This window comes from Tetrao urogallus (genome assembly GCF_951394365.1).
Source record: "Tetrao urogallus genome assembly, chromosome: Z".
NCBI lineage: Eukaryota > Metazoa > Chordata > Aves > Galliformes > Phasianidae > Tetrao > Tetrao urogallus.
Window position 1 is genome coordinate 66,147,207 of NC_136816.1, and position 22,468 is coordinate 66,169,674.

At 60.4% G+C, this 22,468-nt stretch overlaps 2 protein-coding genes across 2 annotated transcripts; one reads left to right on the forward strand and one right to left on the reverse strand.

The window, feature by feature from the left end:
• Positions 1-1,574: 1,574 nt before the first annotated feature.
• Positions 1,575-2,956, reverse strand: MSMP (microseminoprotein, prostate associated; the record flags this gene model as incomplete). The annotated part of the gene is made up of 3 exons (XM_079548322.1): positions 1,575-1,761; positions 2,096-2,204; positions 2,839-2,956. The coding sequence occupies 3 exons, from the start codon at positions 2,954-2,956 to the stop codon at positions 1,575-1,577; spliced, it is 414 nt and encodes a 137-aa protein (XP_079404448.1).
• Positions 2,957-10,104: 7,148 nt separating this feature from the next.
• NPR2 (natriuretic peptide receptor 2) lies at positions 10,105-19,004 on the forward strand (the record flags this gene model as incomplete). The annotated part of the gene is made up of 21 exons (XM_079548524.1): positions 10,105-10,831; positions 13,818-14,017; positions 14,097-14,210; positions 14,635-14,770; positions 14,865-14,959; positions 15,040-15,172; positions 15,262-15,346; positions 15,418-15,538; positions 15,967-16,197; positions 16,314-16,418; positions 16,735-16,806; positions 16,886-17,045; positions 17,129-17,284; positions 17,368-17,536; positions 17,647-17,793; positions 17,949-18,072; positions 18,177-18,245; positions 18,313-18,487; positions 18,587-18,685; positions 18,777-18,868; positions 18,942-19,004. 21 exons carry the CDS (start codon positions 10,105-10,107, stop codon positions 19,002-19,004), a joined length of 3,273 nt encoding a protein of 1,090 aa, XP_079404650.1.
• Positions 19,005-22,468: the final 3,464 nt, after the last annotated feature.

Sequence of the window (22,468 nt, forward strand, 5' to 3'; positions counted from 1 at the left end):
AGGGATTGGCTGGCAGGACCACAATCAACGTGCAGCAGGACATTGGTTCTTCAGGTTCGTTTGTAACATATGGGTGGGCACTGAGCAGGTCTGTCCTGCCTGTGGGCAGAGGAGCATTGTGCTTGATGCCATGCTCTGTGCCACGGCCTTCAGCTGGGGGCCTGACAATTTGTCTCTGTTGGAACCTGAGTCACAACCCTTGCTGCAACAACATCTGCTTACCAGGGGAGGGCCATGTGCTCCATGACAAAGCTGTCAAGAGACAAGAGCATAGCTGAGGGATTCTGGAGCTTTTCAGAGAAGCCCAATGCTGGCTTCGCATGAAGGTCCTGGCAGGTCAGTCTTGTGCTGCCAGTTTATGCTGGGCTGGACGTGGCCAAATGCTATGGCAGCTCCAGATGGAGCAGGATGGCAGCAGCATAGTGATGATCCAAAGCTGAGCACCTGGGCTGTTCTTTCCTTCTGCTCTTGTGTTCAAAGGCATCCTGCTGGTCTTGGGATCCTTGAGGAGCTGAAGTAAATGCTCAGTGTGCTTTTGGGAACTGGGACAAAGGTCTCTCTGCTCAATAGCTAGCTCTGCATTTCTACCAGACCTTTCAGAGAGTTTTCCTCTTTGCGTAGTAATCTAATAAATACCAGAAGATGCACGATTCAGCCTTAAAAAGACCGTTATTCCTGCACCCTTTCTGGGGGACAGGCAGCGTAAGCATTCGATAGTCACTGAGTGGAGACCACTTTGTTTAATACCTTTATTGCAAGAACAGAAACATCTACACAAGGCTCTGTACAGCACAGGCATGGCACCAGCTGGGGCAGGCTGTCAGGGCAGCCAGCTCCACGCTCGCACAGACAGGTTGCTTCAGCTCTCTGAACACCAGCGGGGCATCCAGCTTCCTGCAGCTGGAGTGGGGCAGCCTGCACAGGGGGCCAGGCTCCTCATGGGGACAGCTGTTTTCCTCATATGCCCAGTGTTCTGCCTACCCAGGGCTAGCACACAGAGTTCTGGTCACAGGAGCTGTGGGAGCATGGACATTAGTGGTTCAAGAAGCAGGTTACGCTTCTTGCACTCGGGCAGAGAAGGGACTGGCCAAAGCATGTCATGCTTCAGGACTGCTATGCTTCCCACCGAGATGCCAGAGGCTGCAGGCAAGGGAACTGGGGTTTTGGTGGGAGCTGCTTAACTTGCAGCTGGATGTGGTGTAATTTGGTCCTGTGGTCCTTCTGGAGCTGAAAATTCCATTTGCAGCTCGGTGGACAGCCCCGGGGATCTGCATTCCCCCCAAAAATCACAGCTCGGGGCCTGCTGGTTCTGCTGGGGGCTTGTGTGCCTGGCCCACCTCACCGCTCATCTTGAGAGCAGTGCCTTGCTGGGGAAGGGGCCCCAGCTGAGTTCAGGAAGCTGAAGGCAGAAGCAGAGCTGTACTGTGGCAGCGCTAGGGTGTAAATGTTAGCTCAGTACATGGACAGTGGTTTCCCTGGAAGGTGGCTGCAGTGATGTCTACAGGCTGGGGCAGGTGTGGAGCATGCAGGAGGTGTGCTCTGGGGGAGTGGGGCTGACAGCAAGGCCGTGCACTCTATCTGCTAAGCCCCGCATCCAGCACCTTGTTCAGTGGCTCAGGGGTGCCGGCTGAGCCCCACTCGTGCTCCACGCTCTTCACACATGGCAGGCTGGGGTTGGCTTTCTGTACCACCGAGATCTGGCAGGTCTGCGTGTCATAGTGGGCCTCGCACCAGTCGGGGAAGTCAATGGGGTGCTGGGTGCTGAAAAAGAGGGCAGAGTGCTGTCAGCTACTCTGGCAGGTGCCAGGGAGCAGCCCACATATTTCCCAGGCCAGTTCCTGCCTGTCTGATGTCCACAGAACCCTCTGTAGCACCTCGTACTCCACTGCCATCCCTTACTTCCTGCATACCCTGATCTAGTGCCTGATTTTCTGGTTGGCAACTATGGCTGGAACACAAGGATATTTATGGTCCCTTCCAACCCAAGCACCCAAGCCCTTCTATGACTCTACAATCCTCAGGACTCAACTGGTTGGTCTGTCACAAGTGCCACCGCCAGCCCTACTGCTGCCCATCCCCAGCATCCCTCACTCACGTCTCACAGCATCCGACGCCAATGGGGTGCAGGCAGGTGCACAGCAGGCAGTTGGTGCTCAGCCATGACTCCCCAAGGGAGAACTGCTTCCCCTCGTACTCACAGGGAGCTGCAAAGAAAATAGTGGCAATAAGCGTGAGGGTGTGTGGGAGCCCCACCGGCATCCCTCTGCCCTGAAAGGAAACAGGTATATCACTGCTTCCCCTCTTCCCTGTGACACGGGAGACAGTTGGTGGCCGCTCCTGCCATCTGTGCAGGTTTGGGAAGCTCAAGTAAATGCAAAGGGAGATGCTCTTATCCATCCTGCTGACTTCTGTGATTCTGTGATTCTGTGACTTGGGGCAGAATCAGGTGACTCTTGGCTCTCAGAGAAATCATATTCAGTGTCACTTTGAATTTCAGCATCTCTTCACCCCTGAAAGGACAGGAGGGCAAGCCCTCCTCCCTGTGCTACTGGTCCTGCCACAGCCGGGCCACATCTTGGTCCTGCCACAGCCTGCCACATCTTGGCCACAGCCTGGCTCCTGCCAGGAGCTCTTCATGGCCCAGCAAGCTGTTTCTCAGCCAGAACCCTGGGGAGCTGTTCTGTGGTTTATAGACTGCTCCTTCCAGTCATCACTGGCCCACGACTGTGCTCCTAGGCTCAGCACAGCCTGTGTAGCTCTTTGCAGGGCTGAGCCCAGCTGCCCTGGGGAAAGCCAAGGCATTCTCCCAGCATCCTCCCAACTCACCTCCCTGCTTACCTTTAGCCTGGAAGTAGCATTTGGCCTGGGAGCCTGGCAGCTGAAGGAAGAGGGAGAGAAGGAGGCAGAGCCTGCCCCAGGTGCATGCCGTCTTCAGCGCTCTCAGGGCCACGGCCATCGTTGAGCTGGGCTCTTAGCAGTCCTGCTGAGTTACTTTTCTTCTCTTTCCTTAGCTTCTTTCCCTTCTGTCTCTCTTTCTCTCTCTTTCTCTCTGCCTTTTTAATGCTCTTCCCCTGATCCCAACAAGAGATATTTATAAAGTTCAGCTTTACGACCCTGGCCACCAGCTGTGCCCCACTGGAAAAGTTGTAAAACTCATTTCCTGATTTGAAAGGCATGAAAACAAGAGGTAGGATCAAGATTTTTAACAAGCTGTGAAAAGCTGATTCATGCCCTCCAGAAATGTCTCCAGTTGGAAGCCCCTGTGGGTGCAGGGCTCGGTGGCAAGGGAAGATCCAAGGCACCCTGGTGAGGTTGCCCTTGGCATGGTGCTGGGCAGCCCTGGCTCCCAACCAGTGGGAGAGTTCCAGACACCCCTCTGTCATGCTGCATCGCAGCAAGGTTTCCGAGCATCCCATTGTGTGGAGGGGGATGGGCACCAGATTGACAGGTGCTTCCCTGGTGGGTGCGGAGGTGCTCACGCTCAGCTCATGGAGTGAATTCCCCCTTCTCCAAGCCTCTAGCGAAGGCTGTGGGTGAGGGCTGGTCTCCTTGGCCAAGTGCAGGCAGTGCAGTGGTTCCCAGTGGCACAGTGCCCTGCATGTCCACAATGTTCCCAAGGCTCAGCTTGGTGGTGCCAGTGTGAGCATGGGGCCATGCCATCCATCTGCAGCACCTGCAGATGCCAGAGGTGAGCAGTTCCTTCCAGAAGCTAGGCAACTGCAAAATTTGTGGGATGTGACAAGAGGGATGAAATTGGGTGTATTTGGCCAGCAGGTGACCTGAGAGCAGAACAAAGGGCTTGGCTGTATGTACCTGAAGGCTACCACAGTCCCTTGCCTGCACTGTCTGTCTGCAGGTTGCAGGATCAGGCTGTTACCTGCAGCCAAGGAGAGAGGATGGAAGGTGTGGGCAATAGGTGTGGGGCACTGGGAATGGTGACTGCCCAGAGGGGTTCGTTGCCCTCTGCAGAAGGTGCTGCCACAGCAGGGAGCAAGGCCACCGTCCTGCCTGCTGGCAGCTGTAGCAGCAGCAGCGTATGTGGGTCATCTGCCCAATGTTAAGCTGCCTTGTTTGGGATAGGTTTACACCCTGACGCGTGAGGCTTAATATCCCTTCCAGAATTTGTGTTGGCATCCACTGTTATAGCTGGATATTTCTGTTATCCGCATAGATGTCCAATCCTTCCTTGAATCCCACTAAATTTTGGCCTGAGCACTTTCCTGTGGCAGCCTAATTAAGCAGGGAGTGAAAAAAAAAAAACCACTTCCTTCTATCCGCTTTGGATTCGCCACCTTTGGGTTTCGAGGCACATCCCTCTATGGACACAGGTCCCCACACTGCCTGGCGTCCCCTGGCCCCTGCCACCGCCCCACAGCCCTCCATTAAACCACTGTGTTGGCCAAATGGGTGGGGGAAAGGGAGAAATCTCAAATCAAGGGAAGAAATGGAGAGGCAGAGGGCTGCATGTGCTATCGGCTGGAAGAGGTGGTAATAAATCAGAGGAGCTTGGGGTATCCATGGATAAACTACAGCCCACAGTCTGTGGGCAGGGATGGAGGAGTGTATCAGTAACAAATGAAAATCGCCCTCTGGAGCAGAGTTGTTACTATATAAGGAGGATAAAAGTCTCCGTCGTCAGAGCGGTAAATGAATATTTCTATTGTGTGTTTGGGAAAAGGAGTCTAGCACGCTAGCAACCACAGCGAACTAATCCATCTTCGTTTCACCACTGAGCAGAGAAAACGTGAAACAAAAGTTGTGCTTTTCATTTGGAGGCCCCGATGGTTGGTTCCCAGAGGGACACCAAAAATCTGGAGAAGGGGTGGTTGTGGGGTGGCCAAGCTCTCACAGCTGGGGATCCCGGCTCTGAAGGCAGGGGATGGGGATGGACAGAGCACACAGAGCTGGGCTGCGGGATGCTGTGGTGTGGTGCAACCCTGCTCTGTCCCTGAGGTGACATGGGGTGCCCAGTTCTGGTGTTTGCCATCAGCCCCGAGCATCCCAGGACATTGCAGGAGGTGACATCTTTGTCTCAGCAACCTGCCCGTGCCGGTGCAGCTCAGCCCCTGCACGCAGTGCCTGGCGCTGGGACGGGTACCCCATTGCCAGGGGCAGCCGGAGGTGGGCAATGGGATGGGGTGGCAGTGGCCCAGCCCAGCCTCACAGGAGGTGTGCGGGTCATAAAAGATGATGGACAAGTTGCCATCGGCAGGATCCAGGAGTGTTATAAAACCTGAATCTCCTGAGCCTTCAGCTTAGGCTGCAGCTGCAGAGCAGGAAGCAAACAGGATCCCGGCTGGCATTGTGAAAGCAAACACCATAAATCCAAGGAAGTGCTACGATTGCTGTTTTAGGCACTGGGGAGCTTGGCTCCTGCTCCCCACAAGCACTTTATTTTCTCTCTAAGCAGCAAAAAAAAAAAGCCTGACCCAACTTATCGCTGGGCCGAGCTGGGTCAGTGTCAGCCTGATTCGTGCGGCTGCTGCTCCAGAAAGAGGACAAAGTGGAGGGGGCATAATCAATACCTCGATGTTGCATTATTCACAGGGGCTGGGCTGGCGTTCAGGCTGGGCTCTGTTCTCCGGTACAACTTGGACTGCACGCTGAGCCCCCCCAGCTCTCTGATGCTCCCTGGTGCTCCCAGTGCTCCACCGCCCTCTGGCTTTTTTTCATGGTCTCATGTTCTACTGCTCACCCTCATGCTGCATGCCTCTTTGTCATGGTCCATCTCTCTTCATTTTGGTCCATTCTTGTCCTCATATTCCATTCCTGCTCTCATTCTCCATTCTTCTCCATCATGGTCCATCCTTTTTCAACACTGTGGTCCACCCTTCTCCATCGTGCTTAGCTGCTCACTCTCACAGCCTGTTCGTCTTCAGTATGCTCTATCTCTCTTCCACATGCTCCATTCCTCTTCCACATGGTCCATTTTCTCCATCATACTCCACTCTTTGTCCTCATGCTTCACCCCTCTCCAAATGCTCCATTCCTCCCCATTGTGGTCCATCCCTCTCCAGCGTGCTCCGTCCTTTTCTCCCATGCCCTCTCCAGCCTGTTTATCCCAGTGGCTGCAAGCACCCCTTATTCTCCTTTGCCACAGTTGCCCGCAGAGAGGAGCTGCTCGTCCCTCTGCAGCCCTACTGTACCTGTGTCACCCCATCTAGCATCATGCCCTGGAGACACCTGTTCCTGCAATGCTCCCACCTCACACCTGCTGACACCCAAAGGCACTGTGCACCTTACCCTGCCTGGGGCCACATTCTGGCACCAGGGGCTACCCTGATGTGCCCCACTGCTGCCTTCAGCCACTTTTCCTAAGAAGAATGATGGGAAGGTGCACAGTGTTTGGGAAAACAGGCCTTGGCACCCACCAGCCATCCCAAGAAAATAATAACATCCGGGTGGGCAGCAGTGCCGCGAGTGCGAGAGAGTGGCACTCCATAAATCCCCTGGAGCAGGTGCTTTGTAGTCGGCACAAGGAAATGAGCACATTATTCATCTCGGCTTAAACCTCTAAATGCTTCCTGTCCTGTGATTCAGAAATAACCCTGGGAGATCAGTGCTGGGCTGCGCAGGAACTGCACTATCCAAGAAAGTGCCACGAGCCTGCCAGGCCCAGGACCAAACGAGTGATGGGTGCCTGTGGCAGAGAAAGTGATGCAGGGATGCATGCGCTACAGTGACACCACTGGAACTGCGGCACGAGTGGGGCCAGTGTCTTCAAAGAGGCTGATGGCACTGATATGACTGGTGAAACCCCAAAGGCTAATGGCACCACCAAGGCTGGATGGCACCAATGAGGCTGGTGGCACCATTTTAACTGGTGGCAACGACAGAGATGGTGGCATCAGTATGGCTAGTAGCATCACTGCTGCTGGTGGTACCACAATGAGGCTGGTGGCCCCAAAACCGTTGGTGGCACCAATGGGGCTGGTGGCCCCAGTAAGGCTGGTAGCATCACCAGAGGCTGGTGGCACCATCATGACTGGTAACAGCAATGAGACTGATGGCACCAGTAAAGCAGGTGGCACCTTAGACTGACGGCATCTACATCTATGAGGTTGGTGAAACCCTGGGGTTTGTGGCACCACTGGTGCTGGTGGCATCAGTGAGGCTGGTGACACCACTGGTGCCGGTAGAACCACTTGGTCTGGTGACATCAACACTTCTATGTGCCGCAGGGCCAGCAACACCTGCAATGGACACTGGGGGTTTACAATCTCAATGGCTCTTGCTGATCTTTGCTGATTTTTCTCCAGTATCAGGATCAGAGCCCCCTGCACCATGCAGCCCAGCTCCAGCATTATCAGCCCTCTGCAGACCCACAGTGCCCCAGCACATCACGACTGATAGCCGGGACTCATGGCAGCACCCCAAGGAAGAGTGTTGGGCACCTGGGCACACCCCTCAGAAAGAGCCACAGTAGAGACCTGGACAGGACCCTATAGACAGAGGTGGGGACCCTCCTTCACTCTGGAGCATGGAAGGATGCTGGTGGCTCTTCCCATGGTGACATCAAATTCCAGCACACTGAGACCTCTGCCTGATCTGAACCTGAGGAACAGCACAGCTGCCACATTACCCATGCTTTTCTCTTCGCAAGCTTCTCTTCTGCTCATTTTTTCTCCCATTGTTGGCATGCAGAACCCAAACACAAACAAGGAGTCCTTCAGGTTACCCTGACAACTGCAGCACGCAAAGCCCATAATGCACAGGTCACTGCGCATGGCCATTCCTCTGTGGTGCTCATGCAGCAGCCTGTGAACTCTTGGCCAGAGCAGCCTCAATCTTTTGGAGATGTTCCCCTCATGGCAGGGATGAGGGGGTGTTTGGAGTAACTCAGTGGAGGGAGATGGGGACTCATGGATGAGCCTCTTCCATCCATGCTGTGCCTCAGCTCCAGCCTCCTGTACCCCAGTGTCCCACATCCCCACTATGTTGATGTCCCATGCAGCTCCTCCACCCAGCTCGGCTGTCCTGACCTGCTGCCTGACACACTTTACAGCCACCTCCTGGGGCTGACAGCTTCCTGGCCCTGCTCTCGGTGCAGAGGTGAAGGCACTTGGCAGTGTTCTGCAACCGCCTGCTCGCCTCGCTGCAGTCCAGGAGGTGGAAACACATTTTTAACCAATTAAACAATCAGCAGCTTTAAGGATCCAGCAGTTGTGTTTGCCTTCTGGGAACCTGGGAAATGAGATAGTGCACGAGCTCTGTGCAGCAGTGCTGTGCCCATGGTGCTCAACGCATGGCTCACTGCAGTCCACCAGTCCCACCGCCACCCACGTGTGCCATTAGGGACCACAGGATGCCACAGGCAGCAGGTTGGTTGGCACAGCTCCAGGATGGACGCTGCAGGCAGTGGGAGCAGCTGGGGGTGAGGGCAAACCCTTCCTGCACGGACACTGAAAAAGACAAAACTCCGTGTGAGGGGAAGGCGAGATGTGGCTGCAAATACTCAAAAGCAAGACGAGGAACACTGGGTGGAGAAGGCTCTGGGCACGCACAGAGCCCGCGCTTGGGTGTACGAGTGGCGGCAGCACGTGCGGTGCGCGCCGCTCCCCTCCCGGTCCCTGTCCCTATCCCTGTCTCCGCGGTGTCCGACGTCAGCGCACGGCCGCCGCTCCCCGGGCCCCCCCTGGCGGCACGGAGACATCACGAGGGACGGCGGCGGGGCTGCTTTTTGATGCTCTACGGAGAGCTTTCGGTCCCCAGCGCGCCGCTCCCGGTCGGGTTTCACCGTCCGCCGGTATTTATATCCGTAACCCAAGGCCGCGCGGGGGACGTGTCGGGGGACACCTGGAGAGGGACTGGCAGGAGAAGCCCTGTCCACGCTCGGGAGGAGACACGGACTCCCGTTGCAGCCATGTCCTCGCCGAGGGCCCCGCGTGGGCAGCCAGACCCACGCAAGCCCACCACGCCCCCGCCTGCGCCCATCCTCTCGCCGCGTTCACGCGTGGGGCGGGCGCGGGGCGCTGAGTGGGGGGCCCGGGAATGTGCGGAATGTGCGCGGGCACGCTGCCCCCAGCGGGGCCCCGCCAGATCCCCCCCCATCGCTCCTGCCACGCCGCGCCCAACTGTCCCTGCCCCGTGTCCCCCCGAGAGCTCTCGTGGGACCCCGCAAACCCACAGGGACTCTCCAGCAGGGACGCGAGGTTCCCCATTCCCCAACCACCCCCTGACGAGGTCCCCCAGAAACAGAGCATCCCCTCCCCGGTACCCCCACGCCGGGCACTCAGGGCCACCTCCACAGTGCCCCCACGCTGGGGACCGCCAAGACGTGCGTACCCCTCCCAGCCATTCCACGGTGGAGACCACCGATAATTTAGATGCTGCAGTTAATCGCCCTACGCTGGGGACCCCAGAATTTGCGTAATAACTCCCAAGTTCTCCCAAGTGACCACCTCCTCACGCTGCACCACGTCTCCCCCCTCCCCGAACTCGGCCACCCAATCCACCCCCAACAGGGACCTCCAGCAGTGCACCCCCTTCCGATCCCCAAGTCTTGTGGCACATTAACACCCGGGACCACCTCCCCAACCCACACGTCTAGGTATCCCCAGAACCGGGGCACCCCTCTCGATTTCCATATGGTGAGATCCCCAGCACTCCAGATCCCCTCCCCAGTACCTCCACGCTGAACACCCCCGTACCCCGATCATCATAACCCACTCAACCTCCTCTCTCCCCCAACGCTGAGAACCCCCAGCACCCGGAACCAACTCCCCACTCCCTCCACGCTGAGGTCTACCCAGAACCCGGACCTCCGTGGCACTCGGACCCCCAGCACACAAGCTCCCCATCACCCTAGCCCCCTCCCCGACTCCCCCACGCGAGAACTCGCACCCTCCTCGACACCCCCACCCTCTACCCACGCGCTTGCTCCCCATCTCCCGGCTCGGGCACACCCCCGCGCCCCGACGGCGCGACCACCGCCCGCCTCCGCTGCCGAGGGGCCGAGGGCAGGGGGCGGTGCGGGGCGGGGCGGCGAGGGGTGGGGGGGAGAGCTGCCCGTCCCGGGGCGGCCCCGCCCGGGGGAGGTGCACGCGGCGGGGCGGCGGACGGAGGAGCCGCGGGCGGCGGCGGGCGCAGGAGCCATCGCGGCCCATGGCTCCGCGGCTGCCGCTCGTGCTGGCCGCGCTGCTGGCGGCGGCGGGCGGCGGCGGCGGCGGCGGGCGGCGGGCGGCGAACCCCGACGGGGCGGGCGCCAACCTGACGGTGGCCGTGGTGCTGCCGGAGCGCAACGTGAGCTACGCGTGGGCCTGGCCGCGCGTGGAGCCGGCGCTGAGCCTGGCGCTGGAGGCGCTGCAGCGGGGGGAACCGCCGCTGCTGCCGCGGCCCTTTTCGGTGCGCGTCGAGTTCATGAGCTCCGAGCTGGGGGGAGCCTGCTCCGAGTACGTGGCGCCGCTGAAGGCCGTGGACCTGAAGCTCTACCACGACCCCGACGTGCTCTTCGGGCCGGGCTGCGTCTACCCCGCCGCCTCGGTGGGGCGCTTCGCCTCGCACTGGCGGCTGCCGCTCATCACCGCCGGCGCCGTGGCCGTGGGCTTCAGCGAGAAGCGGGAGCACTACCGCACCACGGTGCGCACCGGGCCCTCCGCCCCCAAGCTGGGCGCCTTCGTCTCCCACCTGCACGCCCACTTCAACTGGAGCTCCCGCGCCGCGCTGCTCTACGTGGACCGCAAGACCGACGACCGGCCCTACTACTTCACCATCGAGGGCGTCTTCCAGGAGCTGCAGGACGGCAGCAACCTCACCGTCCGGCACCACATCTATTCCCCGGACGAAGGCGGCCCCGACACCGCCATCCACTTCATCAAGGCCAGCGGGCGCGGTGCGTGGCGGCGCGGTGCGGGGAGGGGCGGCGGGGCCCGAACTGACGGGACGGGATGAGATGGGCGGGGGTCTCGGGGGGGGAACGTGGGCCCCGCGCGGGGCGAGGAGCCGCGCCGAGAGCGTGGCATAGTGCTCGGTGGGGTGCGGTGCGGGGATGGAGAGGGAGGGGGGGCTGCTCATGGGGCGTACAGCTGGTCCCATGCTTGGCACAAGAGGTTGGGCACACTTCTGGGGACCCCGTGGTTCACAGAATCTGAGCACGCAGTGGGACCCGTGTGAGTCACAGCAAAGCATGGGGACACCAGACTGGGCACCACAAGGGGATGGACACGCAGTGGGACCTGTGTGGAACACAGCTAGAAGCGGGCAGCAGGGAACCTTTGTGGGGCACAGCAAGTGGAAGGGCACACAGAGGGACCTCTGTGGGGCACAGTGATGGGTTTGGGATGCAGCAGGACCCGTGTGAGGCGTAGCGTGGGGTGGGTAAAATGTAGGGCATGGGTGGGGGGGAGGGAGGTTACAGCAGACTGGGGGGCATGGGGCAGCGGGTGCAGTGGGGGAACAAGGTTGTCCCTAGAGCACCTGGAGTCCACCTTGGTGCCATCGGGGTATCCAGGGTAGGGCGAGGAGCTGCAGGACCCCCAGTCCCTGCCTGAAGTCCCTCACAGAGCACAGGAGACATGGTGGCACCTTGGTGGCACCCTGTGGCTTGGGCCACCAAGGGCAGGCTAGACCTAGAGGTGGAGGTGATGGTGCAGACGTGGCCACTGATGGGCAGTGCTGGCAGTGGCTCTGGTGCCAGCACGGTGAGTTGGATGTGCCCTGCTCAGGGAGGACACAGCCTGGCACATGGATCCCCCCCCTTGGTGCTGGTCCCCAGCTGTGACCATGGCAGAGGGACGGGGATGAGGCTGGGAATGCCCCAGGAGAGTGGCTCTGTTGGGCGCAGTAAGAAATGGAGGGGCTCCGGAGGCAGCTGGAGAGCAAGGGCAGGCAGCTGCTCCTCCATTATTGATGAGCAGGGCATATCGATCGGGGAGGCAGTGCTCCTTAATGGATCTGAAGATGCTGTGTCATTAGGAAGGACATGAGGCTAGGATGAGAGGAGCCAGATGGGCCGGCAGGGCTGTGCCTGAGGGAGCTGTGAGCCCCCAGCCCTGAGCCGATGGCTTTCTGGGGTGAGGAAGCGCGCAGGGAAAAAGCTCAGCTCATCGATTGCTTCCAACGTTTCCGGCTTGGAGCTGTAAATCACCCTGATGCGATCGGTGCCCCTGGCTCAAGGCAGCACAGGCAGGGACGTGGGGCCCCTAGGTCTGCCCCATGCTGTGTGGGCCATGGGGCACACTGTTACTGTGCGCCCTGCAGTGAGCATCGCTTTGGCATCACCCAGGAGTGTGGATTTGGTGAGGCTGGGGAGAGCCTCGTCCCTCTTTGTGCCCCCCTGCGCTCCCCATCCTCATTGTTTGCTGCCCCAAATGCAGGTACGGGGGTTGGTGGCTGCATCCCCATATGGCAGTAGAGGGGCTGGCATGCACCTGTCCCTTAGGCACTGTGCTGCCATGTCCATTCTCTGGGCCTGAGGGCGACGTGCTGGGCCCCACGTCGCTGCTGCTGCTCACAGCAGGGCTGATATAATTAGAGCTGCAGACGAGGGAATTACCAGGGCATCTGCCTGCGGAGCGCAGGTCCTGTGCCTGGGGACATGGGTGGGCACTGGGGTTTGTCCCCTGCTGCTCGGTGATGCTGCCAGCCCTGTGTGTTTTCCCCATTTGGGTGGCACCTGTCACACATCCCCGACCCCTCTGCACATCTCTGGCCTCGGGAGCCACGCTAGCTCCGTCCCCCCCCCCCGCAATGGGGGCTGTGGCCATGTGAGCCCCCGCGCGGCCATGCCACCATCTGCTACCAGCTGTCACCGCCAGGGACAGTCCCACGTGGTGTCCCCAAGGACTGAGGGATGGGGCAAGAGGTGGCACAGGGGAGACATTGTGTTTGTTGGGGGGGGATGTCCCATTAGGAAGCCCCAGTGGTTTCTGCCCCATGGAGAAGCCCCCTGAAGGGACACTCCGTGTCCCTTGGGCTGCCATGTGCCACACTGTGTCCCAGTGCCTGTCCCTCCCCATGTGCAACTCTCCAGAGGTTCTGCACCCACAGATGGTGGCTTTCACCACGTGCAGTGTCCACCGATGCAGATGCCAGTCCTGGTCCCCCGTCGCTGTGCACCCAGTCCCAGCAGTGCTGGGGTTAGGGCTGTGCACGGGCCAGCGGCTGAGCGTGACATTCCTCCAGCGCCCGCCGCCTCCTCCCCCGTTGCTCAATCGTGGGTTCCCAGCCAGGCTGGCTGGAGCAGGGGCCCTGGTTTTCCGGGGGGAGGGAGGGAGGAGGCGGTGGCAGGAGGGCCCCTGCTTGGGGGGGTTCCGGACGCTCTCTGCACAGCAGCCCACGGGGTGCCTGGCTCCATAGCAGGGTACCTGCTGCCAGCGCCACACATCGCCCATCTCGGTGTCCCTGCGGCATTAACAGAGCCCCAGTCATGAAGCTGTGGGGTGGTGGGAGTGGTGGGACGGGGCCCGGGCACCCCCTTGGCTCTCGGGTCGCAGCAGCAGATGCTCTGTTTCCAATTAATGCCGTGGCCGGCCGAAGGTGCTGGAATCCGGGAACCTGCGCATTCCTGCCGCACGACCGACCACAAACCCAAACATGTTTTTGTCCCTTTTCTCAGCCTGGATTCCCCAGCGGGCTCTGGGGCATGGCCCTGACGCCTTTCCCAGCCCTATATTCCCCTTCTCCAAAGCCTTTGGGCTGAGGTGATGACACTCCACAGCGCGTGGCACACAGGGCATCCATCCACACCGTGTGCTGGAGTTCCACTTTCCCCCATAATGGGTGATGTGGCACAGGCACGTCCAGCCAGGCAGGACTATGGGGTGGCTCCGTGACTCTGCTGGGTAGGAGCCGTGCCCTGACACCCCACATCCCGGCAGTGGTGTACCTGTGTGGGCCACCGGAGATGCTGCGCCGCATCATGCAGCTGGCACAGCGTGAGAACCTGACCAATGGCGACTACGTCTTCTTCTATGTCGATGTCTTTGGGGAGAGCCTGCGGGGGGACTCTGCCCGCGATGCTTTCAAGCCCTGGCAGCAGGGTTCAGGGCAGGATGCGGGGCTGCGTGAGGCTTTCCAGGTGAGCTGCACCCTCCTGTGTGGGGGGGTGGAGGGTGGGGATGAGGACCTCAGTGTGACGTGGGCTGATGCGCTTGCAGACGGTGCTGGTGATCACCTACTACGAGCCCCAGAACCCCGAGTACCAGCACTTCCAGACCCAGCTCATCCTGCGTGCCAAGCAGAAGTTTGGAGTGCAGCTCAACTACTCCCTGGTGAGCAGGTCCCGCTGCGTGCCGGTGGGGGACTGTCCCTATGGGGTTGCAGAGGGTGGGATGAGGTGGAGGGTGATGACATATGCTTCTGGTGGGAGCAGTGCAACATGGCACCATCCCTGCGTTGCATGTGTGTGTGGGTGTGGTACAGCGTTATGGGGTGCAGGGTTGTGTATGGCAACACTGTGGGCTTATTGGGATATGCATGGTCACAGTGCAAGTCTGTGGGTTGCAGAGGTGTGCATGCCACCGGTTCAGGGTTACAGGGCTGCCAAGATGTGCGTGTGCCTGCTGCAGAGTAATGGAGCTGCAGGGGTGGGCGTTGCCCTGCTGTGGGGTTATGGGGCTGTAGAGGTGTGCATGGCTCTGGCACAGGGCTGTGGGCTCGCAGGGGGTGCACGCAGTGCTCAGCTCCCTCCTGCAGATGAACCTGGTGGCGGGGTGCTTCTACGACGGGGTGCTGCTGTACGCCATGGTGCTGAATGAGACCCTGCGGGAGGGCGGCTCCAAGAAGAACGCCACGCAGCTCATCGAGAAGATGCGGGACCGCAAGTTCCAGGGTAGCAGCAGGGAGAGGGGGTTGTGGGGGGGCAGGTGGGCTGCAGGGATTGGTCCTGTCCTCCACATCCCACCTGTGCCTCGCTTGTCCCATAGGGGTGACGGGACTGGTGAGCATGGACAGCAACAACGACCGTGACACCGACTTCAACCTCTGGGCCATGGGTGACCCTGAGAGCGGGCAGTACGAGGTGGGGGCAGCACTGGGGTCTTGCTGGGGGCTGGGAAACAGCTTGGGGGGAAGGGGCTGGGCTCAGCTGTCTCCCTGCAGGTGGTGGGACACTACTCGGGTGCAGAGAAGCAGATCCGCTGGCTGGGGCGGCCCATCCGCTGGGTGAAGGGGGCTCCCCCCTTGGACAACCCCCCCTGCGTCTTCGATGTGGATGACCCCTCCTGCGATAAAAGTGGGTGCATGGATTGTCCCGCTCCATCCTTCCCTGGGGGTGGGCAGCCCCATAGCAGCCCCCCTAACCTGAACCTTGAACCATGGCAGCCCCGCTCTCCACATTGGCCATCGTGGCTTTGGGCACTGGGCTCACCTTTGTCATGTTTGGCATCTCCAGTTTCCTCATCTTCAGGTGGGTGCGGGCTAGGGGGCAGCAGGTGGGGGGCAATGGGGATAGGCTGGCTGACCCACGCTGCCCCTCAGGAAGCTGATGCTGGAGAAGGAGCTGGCCAGCATGCTGTGGAGGATCCGCTGGGATGAACTGCACTTTGGGAGTGCAGAGCGGTACCATAAGGGAGCAGGCAGCCGGCTCACGCTGTCCCTGGTGAGATATCAGCCCTCTGCCCCTCTCCTGTCCCTGTCCTGTCCTCCTGCATAGCCCTTCTGTCTCCTACAGAGTAATATTGTACTCCCTATGTTCGTCCATCCCCTGCAAAGCTCTGCATCTCCTGTACAGCCACACTTCATCTATTTCCTACGGAGTGCTCCATCCCCTTCAGAGTCACATTTCATCCATGTCTTTCCATCTCCCCCACAACCTGGAGTCCCTGTGGAGCACCATGTTCCATCCAGCCCCTGTGCGGCCCTCCATCCCCTGTAATGCTGCATCTCCACAGCCCCCCATGCCCGCTAGCACACAGCCTATAGATTTCATGCTGACCCTACAGACCAGACCTTGTCCTGCCCCTCCCCTCCTCCATGGGTGCCACCGACCCTCCTGGAGTCCCTGTTCCTAATGCAACCTCTCTGCAGCGTGGCTCCAGCTATGGTTCACTGATGACCACACATGGCAAGTACCAGGTCTTCGCCAACACTGGGCACTTCAAGGTCAGTTTGCACCCTTATGGGATGATAGCACATCTCCCAAGGCTGCCTGGTGGGCATTTACCCCTCTGTTGTCCCCAGGGTAACGTGGTGGCCATCAAGCATGTCAACAAGAAGCGCATTGAGTTGACGCGGCAGGTGCTCTTCGAGCTAAAACATGTAGGTGTGGGGTCTGGGATGGGGTCTGTGCCCTGTTGGAGTGCAGCATCTGCTCCTTGTGGTGGTGGGGCGACTGGGTGCTGCCTGTCCCCACCAAGCTCTGCTTGCATCCTCAGATGCGGGACATCCAGTTCAACCACCTGACACGCTTCATTGGGGCTTGCATCGATCCTCCCAACATCTGCATTGTCACTGAGTATTGCCCAAGGGGCAGCCTGCAGGTAGTGGGGGGCATGGGAGGGTGGAGGAGGTGGGAAGGGAATGGGGAGAGAGATTGAGATGGAGGGGAGGCGGGGGGAATGGGGATTGGGGATTGGGGAGGAACAATGGAGATGGAGGTGTGAATGAAGATGGAGATGAGTATGAAGATGAGGTTGGGATGGGTATTGGGGTGGAAACATGGGGGTGGGAGTGGGGATGAAAATGGGAATGGGAATGAGGATGACAACAAGGGTGGAGATGGAGGTGAGGGTGGGGATGGAGTGGCCAACAAGCGGTGCTGGTGCCACTGTCCTGGTGCCCACTGTGCCTCTCCAGGACATCCTGGAGAATGAGAGCATCAACCTGGACTGGATGTTTCGCTACTCACTCATCAATGACATCGTCAAGGTACCTGAGCAAGGGCACATTTGGCTCGAAGGGGATGCTGAGGGGCGCTGGTGTCACAGTGTCTCTCTGTCGGGTACAGGGAATGGCCTTCCTGCACAACAGCATAATTGGGCACCATGGCAGCCTCAAGTCCTCCAACTGCGTGGTGGACAGCCGCTTTGTGCTGAAGATCACTGACTATGGGCTGGCCAGTTTCCGCACACCCTGCGACAGCGAGGACACTCATGCCCTTTATGCCAGTGAGCACTTACTGTGGGGATGGGGACATGGGTGGAAGGGGAACTGGGGCTTTACCTCACTGCTTGTGGCTCTGTTTCTACAGAGAAGCTTTGGACAGCCCCAGAGTTGCTGCAGAAGGGCCATCTGCCTGCACAGGGCATGCAGAAAGCCGATGTCTACAGTTTTGGCATCATTGTGCAGGAGATTGCCCTACGCAATGGCCCCTTCTACGTCGAGGGCATGGACCTGAGCCCAAAAGGTTGGTGAGATTTGAGGAGGATGGGAAGGTACTGGGTGGATTTGGGGGCATCTGCTCACCATCGGCCCCTGCTTGTTGGACAGAGATTGTGCAGAAGGTACGCAACAGCCAGAAGCCCTTCTTCCGGCCCTCCATTGACACTGGGGTGCACAGTGAGGAGCTGGCTGTGCTGATGGAGCGCTGCTGGGCGCAGGAGCCCGCTGAGCGCCCTGACTTCAGCCAGATTAAGATCTTCATCCGCAGATTCAACAAGTGGGTGCTGGGGAGTGGGGTGCAGCGGCCCGAGCTCCACCTGGGAGTGGGGACTGCCACCAGGGGGGTGTCCCCCTGTCCTCATGGCCCAGCTGCCCCTGTCTTTGCAGGGAGGGCAGCACCAGCATCCTGGACAACCTTCTGTCACGCATGGAGCAGTATGCCAACAACTTGGAGAAGCTGGTGGAGGAGCGGACCCAAGCCTACCTGGAGGAGAAGCGCAAGGCGGAGAACCTCCTCTACCAGATCCTGCCCCAGTGAGGGGGGCTGCATGGGGCTGGGGGCCGATGTGGGGCCGAGGGCACAAGAGTCCTTCCTTGCCCCCTGTGCTGGTGCTGGTGAAAGGAGCGGGGAGGAGGGGTGATTTGAGGAGAGGACCCCCAGCACCCACTGTCCCTGCTTTCCTTGGCAGCTCTGTGGCGGAGCAGCTGAAGCGTGGGGAGACGGTGCGAGCTGAGGCTTTCGACAGCGTCACCATCTACTTCAGCGACATCGTGGGCTTCACCGCACTCTCAGCCGAGAGCACCCCGATGCAGGTGGGAGCAGGGCTGGGGTGGGCAGGGAGCTTGCCATGCCTTGCAGTGCCATACGCAGGGCTGGGGACATCCTGCTGCCACCATCCCCACTGTGCTGCTTGCAGGTAGTGACGCTGCTGAACGACCTCTACACCTGCTTTGATGCCATTATTGACAACTTCGACGTGTACAAGGTAAGGGCTATGGGGCGCCAAGGTGGGTACCAATGGGTGCTCGCTCCCCCTGACCCCACTGCCACAGGTGGAGACCATTGGGGATGCCTACATGGTGGTGTCAGGGCTGCCGGTGCGCAACGGCAAGCTGCACGCCCATGAGATTGTCCGCATGGCCCTGGCCCTGCTGGAAGCCGTCAAAACCTTCAAAATCCGGCACCGGCCTAATGACCAACTGCGTCTGCGCATCGGCATTCACACCGGTGAGCCCTGGGGTGCTGGGAGGCTGCTGCACCATCGGGCTGCAGATGGTGGGATGCTCTCTGACCTTTCGCCACCCCTGAGCATCTCGGCGCCTCCAGGTCCTGTTTGTGCAGGAGTGGTGGGGCTGAAGATGCCGCGGTACTGCCTGTTTGGGGATACAGTGAACACGGCGTCCCGCATGGAGTCCAATGGACAGGGTGAGCCATGGGGCTGGCGGTACCCAACCCTGCCTTGAGCACCACAGGTGCATCCAATTCCTAGCTCCATCCATGTCCCTTTCCACCCCAGCCCTGAAGATCCATGTCTCCTCCACCACCAAAGAAGTCCTGGATGAGTTTGGCTGCTTTGAGCTGGAGCTGCGCGGAGATGTGGAGATGAAGGTGAGGATGCAGTGCTGGGGATGGCACCGTGGGGACCGCGGTCCTGGGGGATCTGACCATTCCCCCCACCCAGGGCAAGGGGAAGATGCGGACGTACTGGCTGCTGGGTGAGCGGAAAGACCCCAAAGCTGTCTGAGCCCAGCGGAGCCCCCCCACCCTTGGGGTGCACCAGGACCCCCCGCAGCAGTACTGGGGCACGGGGGCTCAGTGAGCACTGCACCGCCCGTCCCCTCCATCAGCACCAGCAAAGCTCCCTCCAAGCCTCCTGCTGCCCCTGGGTGGGAAGAGCCTCCCAGCCATCCCAGCCTCTCGGTCCGGACTCCCCATCCCCAATCTCCGCGGCTCGGCGGGTCTGAGCCGTCCCCAGGGCCTGGCTGCCCTGCAGGGCACTTTGCCTTCTCTTTTCAGTACTCAGCTCCCCCCACACCTGTCTCACCCCTTTCCCAAAGAGAGGAAAGGAGTGGAACAGGCTTAGACTTTGCTGCTCCTCTCCACACCTCCCTATGTATATAGCCCCCCCAGCCCTGTAAATATCCCCTTCCCAGGTGTAAATATAAGCGTGCGCACAGACTATTTTGTTGAAATACAAATTGCCCTTAGTCCTGCTGTTCCCAGCTCCTGTGCTTTGCTTTGTCCCAGTGAGGTGTGGACCTTGGAGGGCGGGGTGTGGGGCCAGAATTGCAGCCCTGGGGCAGGTGGGGATGGGGGCACATCACCCACCAAAGGTAAGGATGGAGGTGGGGACACATCACCCACCTGGGGACGGAGATGGGGAAGGAGACGTGTCATTAATATGGGGATAGGGATGTGTGTCACTAGTCTGGGAATGAGGACACATACCATCTGCCTGGGGCTGAGGACAGAGATGGAGACACTTGACACTCACCAAGGGTATAAGGATGGGGTTGCATGTCATCCTCTTGGGGACAGGGATGGGGGCACATCATTCACCTGGGGATGGGGAATGCAAGTCACCCACCTGGGAATAGGGATGGGGATATGTGACATCCACTGTGGACACTGTGGAGGGACACCTTCCAGGGGATGTGCCGCATTTTGTGGTGTGCTGCCCCACAGAATGCCCCTTTGCATTGGGATTTGGGGTCCCCGCAGCCTGCTCTGGGAACATCCCAGAGAACACCAGGGTGCCAGCAGCAGGGCTCACCCCTGCTCTTTATTGCATGCTGGGCTGCGGCTGGCAGGTAGCTGCCTCATAGGGCAGAGGCTGCTCCAGATACTCGGTGATGGGGGTGGAGAAGGTGGCGTTCCTACGGAAGGGACTGTCCCCAGTGCGGATGCAGGTGACACCCTGGAGGGGAGAGATACAGAGACCCTTGTGAGCAGTGGGTACAGCAAGGTGGTGGGGCAGGGTGTGGGTACTCACAGGCACGCTGTGGACTTGCTCCAGCCAGAAGCTGCGGGGCTGCTCCATGTGGTAGTTATGGGGCTGCAGAAGAAAAGGGGAAATCCCCTGTGAGTTGGGAGGTCGTGTAGAGACCCCCTCTTTGGGATGCAGGGTAGCAGGCACTACCTGGGTGGTCAGTGGGGGTGTGGGCTGGAAGCCTCCTGCCCGATAATCCTGGTGTGTGGTGGAGAGGGTCTCCATGGAACCAGGCGGTGGGTGGATCTCCTCCATCAGCTCCTGCCTACAGGGCAGTGGGAGGTGCACAGGTCACCCCTCCCCATGCCCAATGTTGCAGTCCCTAAGGACTGGGCCTCTCTTGGAGTCCCACAGGCTCACCGGTACTTCTGGTACAGCATCCTCTCCAGCATGGCTTCTCGCTGCCCTGTGGGGTGCCAGCATCCTCAGCATCATGTCCCCCCACTCTGCCCCAAAACCCCTCTCCCCTTTTTTGAGGCTGCACCTTGTGCCAGCAGTGGGATTCTGTGGGGTGGGCGGAAGGCATCCTTGGTGGTGCTGCAAGGCAATGAGACTGGCGCGTGCAGGGGAGCCAGCAGCCCGCGGTGACCGTGCCGGTAGATGAAGCCCTCGCTGCCCAACTCCAGTGGTACTACATAGTCCAGGTGGTTGGTGGCTCTCTGGGGACACAGTGTGGGGCGCACCATGGAATCACTGTCCCAGAATGCTCACAGCTCCTTTGGGAGGAAACCTCAGCCCTGTGATGTAGGGGTCTAGGGGCACCCAGTGGGTATTTTGGGTGTCCTCCATCTAATTTTTGCCTAAATGGATGCTTCTGGAACATGCACCATTGCTCCAGTGCAGCCTCCCTCTGAACCTCCTTGCCTGCGTTCAGCTGAGCCTCAGGGTGGGCGCTGTCAGGCTCCTTCCCCACCTGCAAAACTCAAGGGCATCCCCAGGATAGGGAGCAGGGGCTCGCGGTGGTTTCCGGGCTGGTTTTGGGGTGGGGGGTTTACCTCCTCCTGCCAGTTGCGGATCAGGCAGGTCCCCCGTGGCATGTTGCATCTCAGCTGCTCGGCCGGCACCTCAGGGAGATCCTTGTTTGTGGACACCAGCACCTTAGGTGAATCCTTGGTCAGAGTCAACGGCACCTCGTGTTGGTCCTCTTCTGTGTCCACCACCTTGGGTGCATCTTCAGTCGGGGTCGTCATCGCCTCCTGGGGCTCCTCAGCTACAGCCACCATGTCTCTGCAGCACGGGGACACCATGGGCAGCAGCACCTCACCTCGCAGCCCGATCCCACACGCGGGTCCATCTGCGGGGTCCACGGGAACGACGTGGCCGGTCAGAGCCACCCTGCGTGGGGACAAAGGAACAGCTGGTCTGCTTCCCATGGTGCAATCCCTGCTCCACACCTTCTGGTAGCCTCTCACCGCCCATGTGCCCTGTGTGCTGAACCCCCAAATGACCCCGGAGACCCCCAAAGGCCCGTGACCCCAATGAGCTCCCCACGGCCCCCCCCGGTGTCCCGGACCCACCCTTGGGGGGTCTCGGGCCCCCGCCGCGCTCCGCGTTGCATGGCCGCGTCCCGCATCTCCATGGGGACGGTGAACGAGCGCGCTTCCCGCACGCTGATTGGCGGCGCCGCGTGCGGGCGCGCTTTTCATTGGTGGGGATGAGCGAGGGGCGGGGCAGGAGGAAAAGGGGGCAAAAGGGAGCGAGAGGGGCAAAAGGGGCGTGGCCGGGGCAAAAGGGGGCGTGGCCAGGCCGGCGCGGCCGCGCCATGTGCGAGCTGCGGGGCCGGGCGGGGCCTTCGTGCCCGGCGCCCAGCTGCGAGCTCGACCCCACAGTGACAGCCCGGGGCAGGCAGGGCAGGGCCGAGCCGCCCTCAGCGCCTGCAGGACGCCGGCCCCGCTCCCCCCCCGCCGGGTAGAAGAAGGGCCCTTTGACGGCGGCGGCGGCCCCGGGCTGTTATTGCAGCGCTCTGCGGTGTGCGCCGGCGGTGCCACCGCGCTCCGGCTCTGGGGCCTCTGTTTATCCTGGCCGACCTCACGTCCCACCTCCTGCCCCAGCGCGGCGGCCCCTCCCCAGGCGCTCGGCCTTGCGCCAGGCGGGGGCAGCGGGGCTGCGGCAGCCGCTGGGGCCGTCCGTGCTGGAGCCCTGTGGAGGGGCCCGGAGCCGAAGCACATCTGGGCACGGCGTGCCGGTGACACATCCCCCCTGCTCCTCCGCCCCCCTGC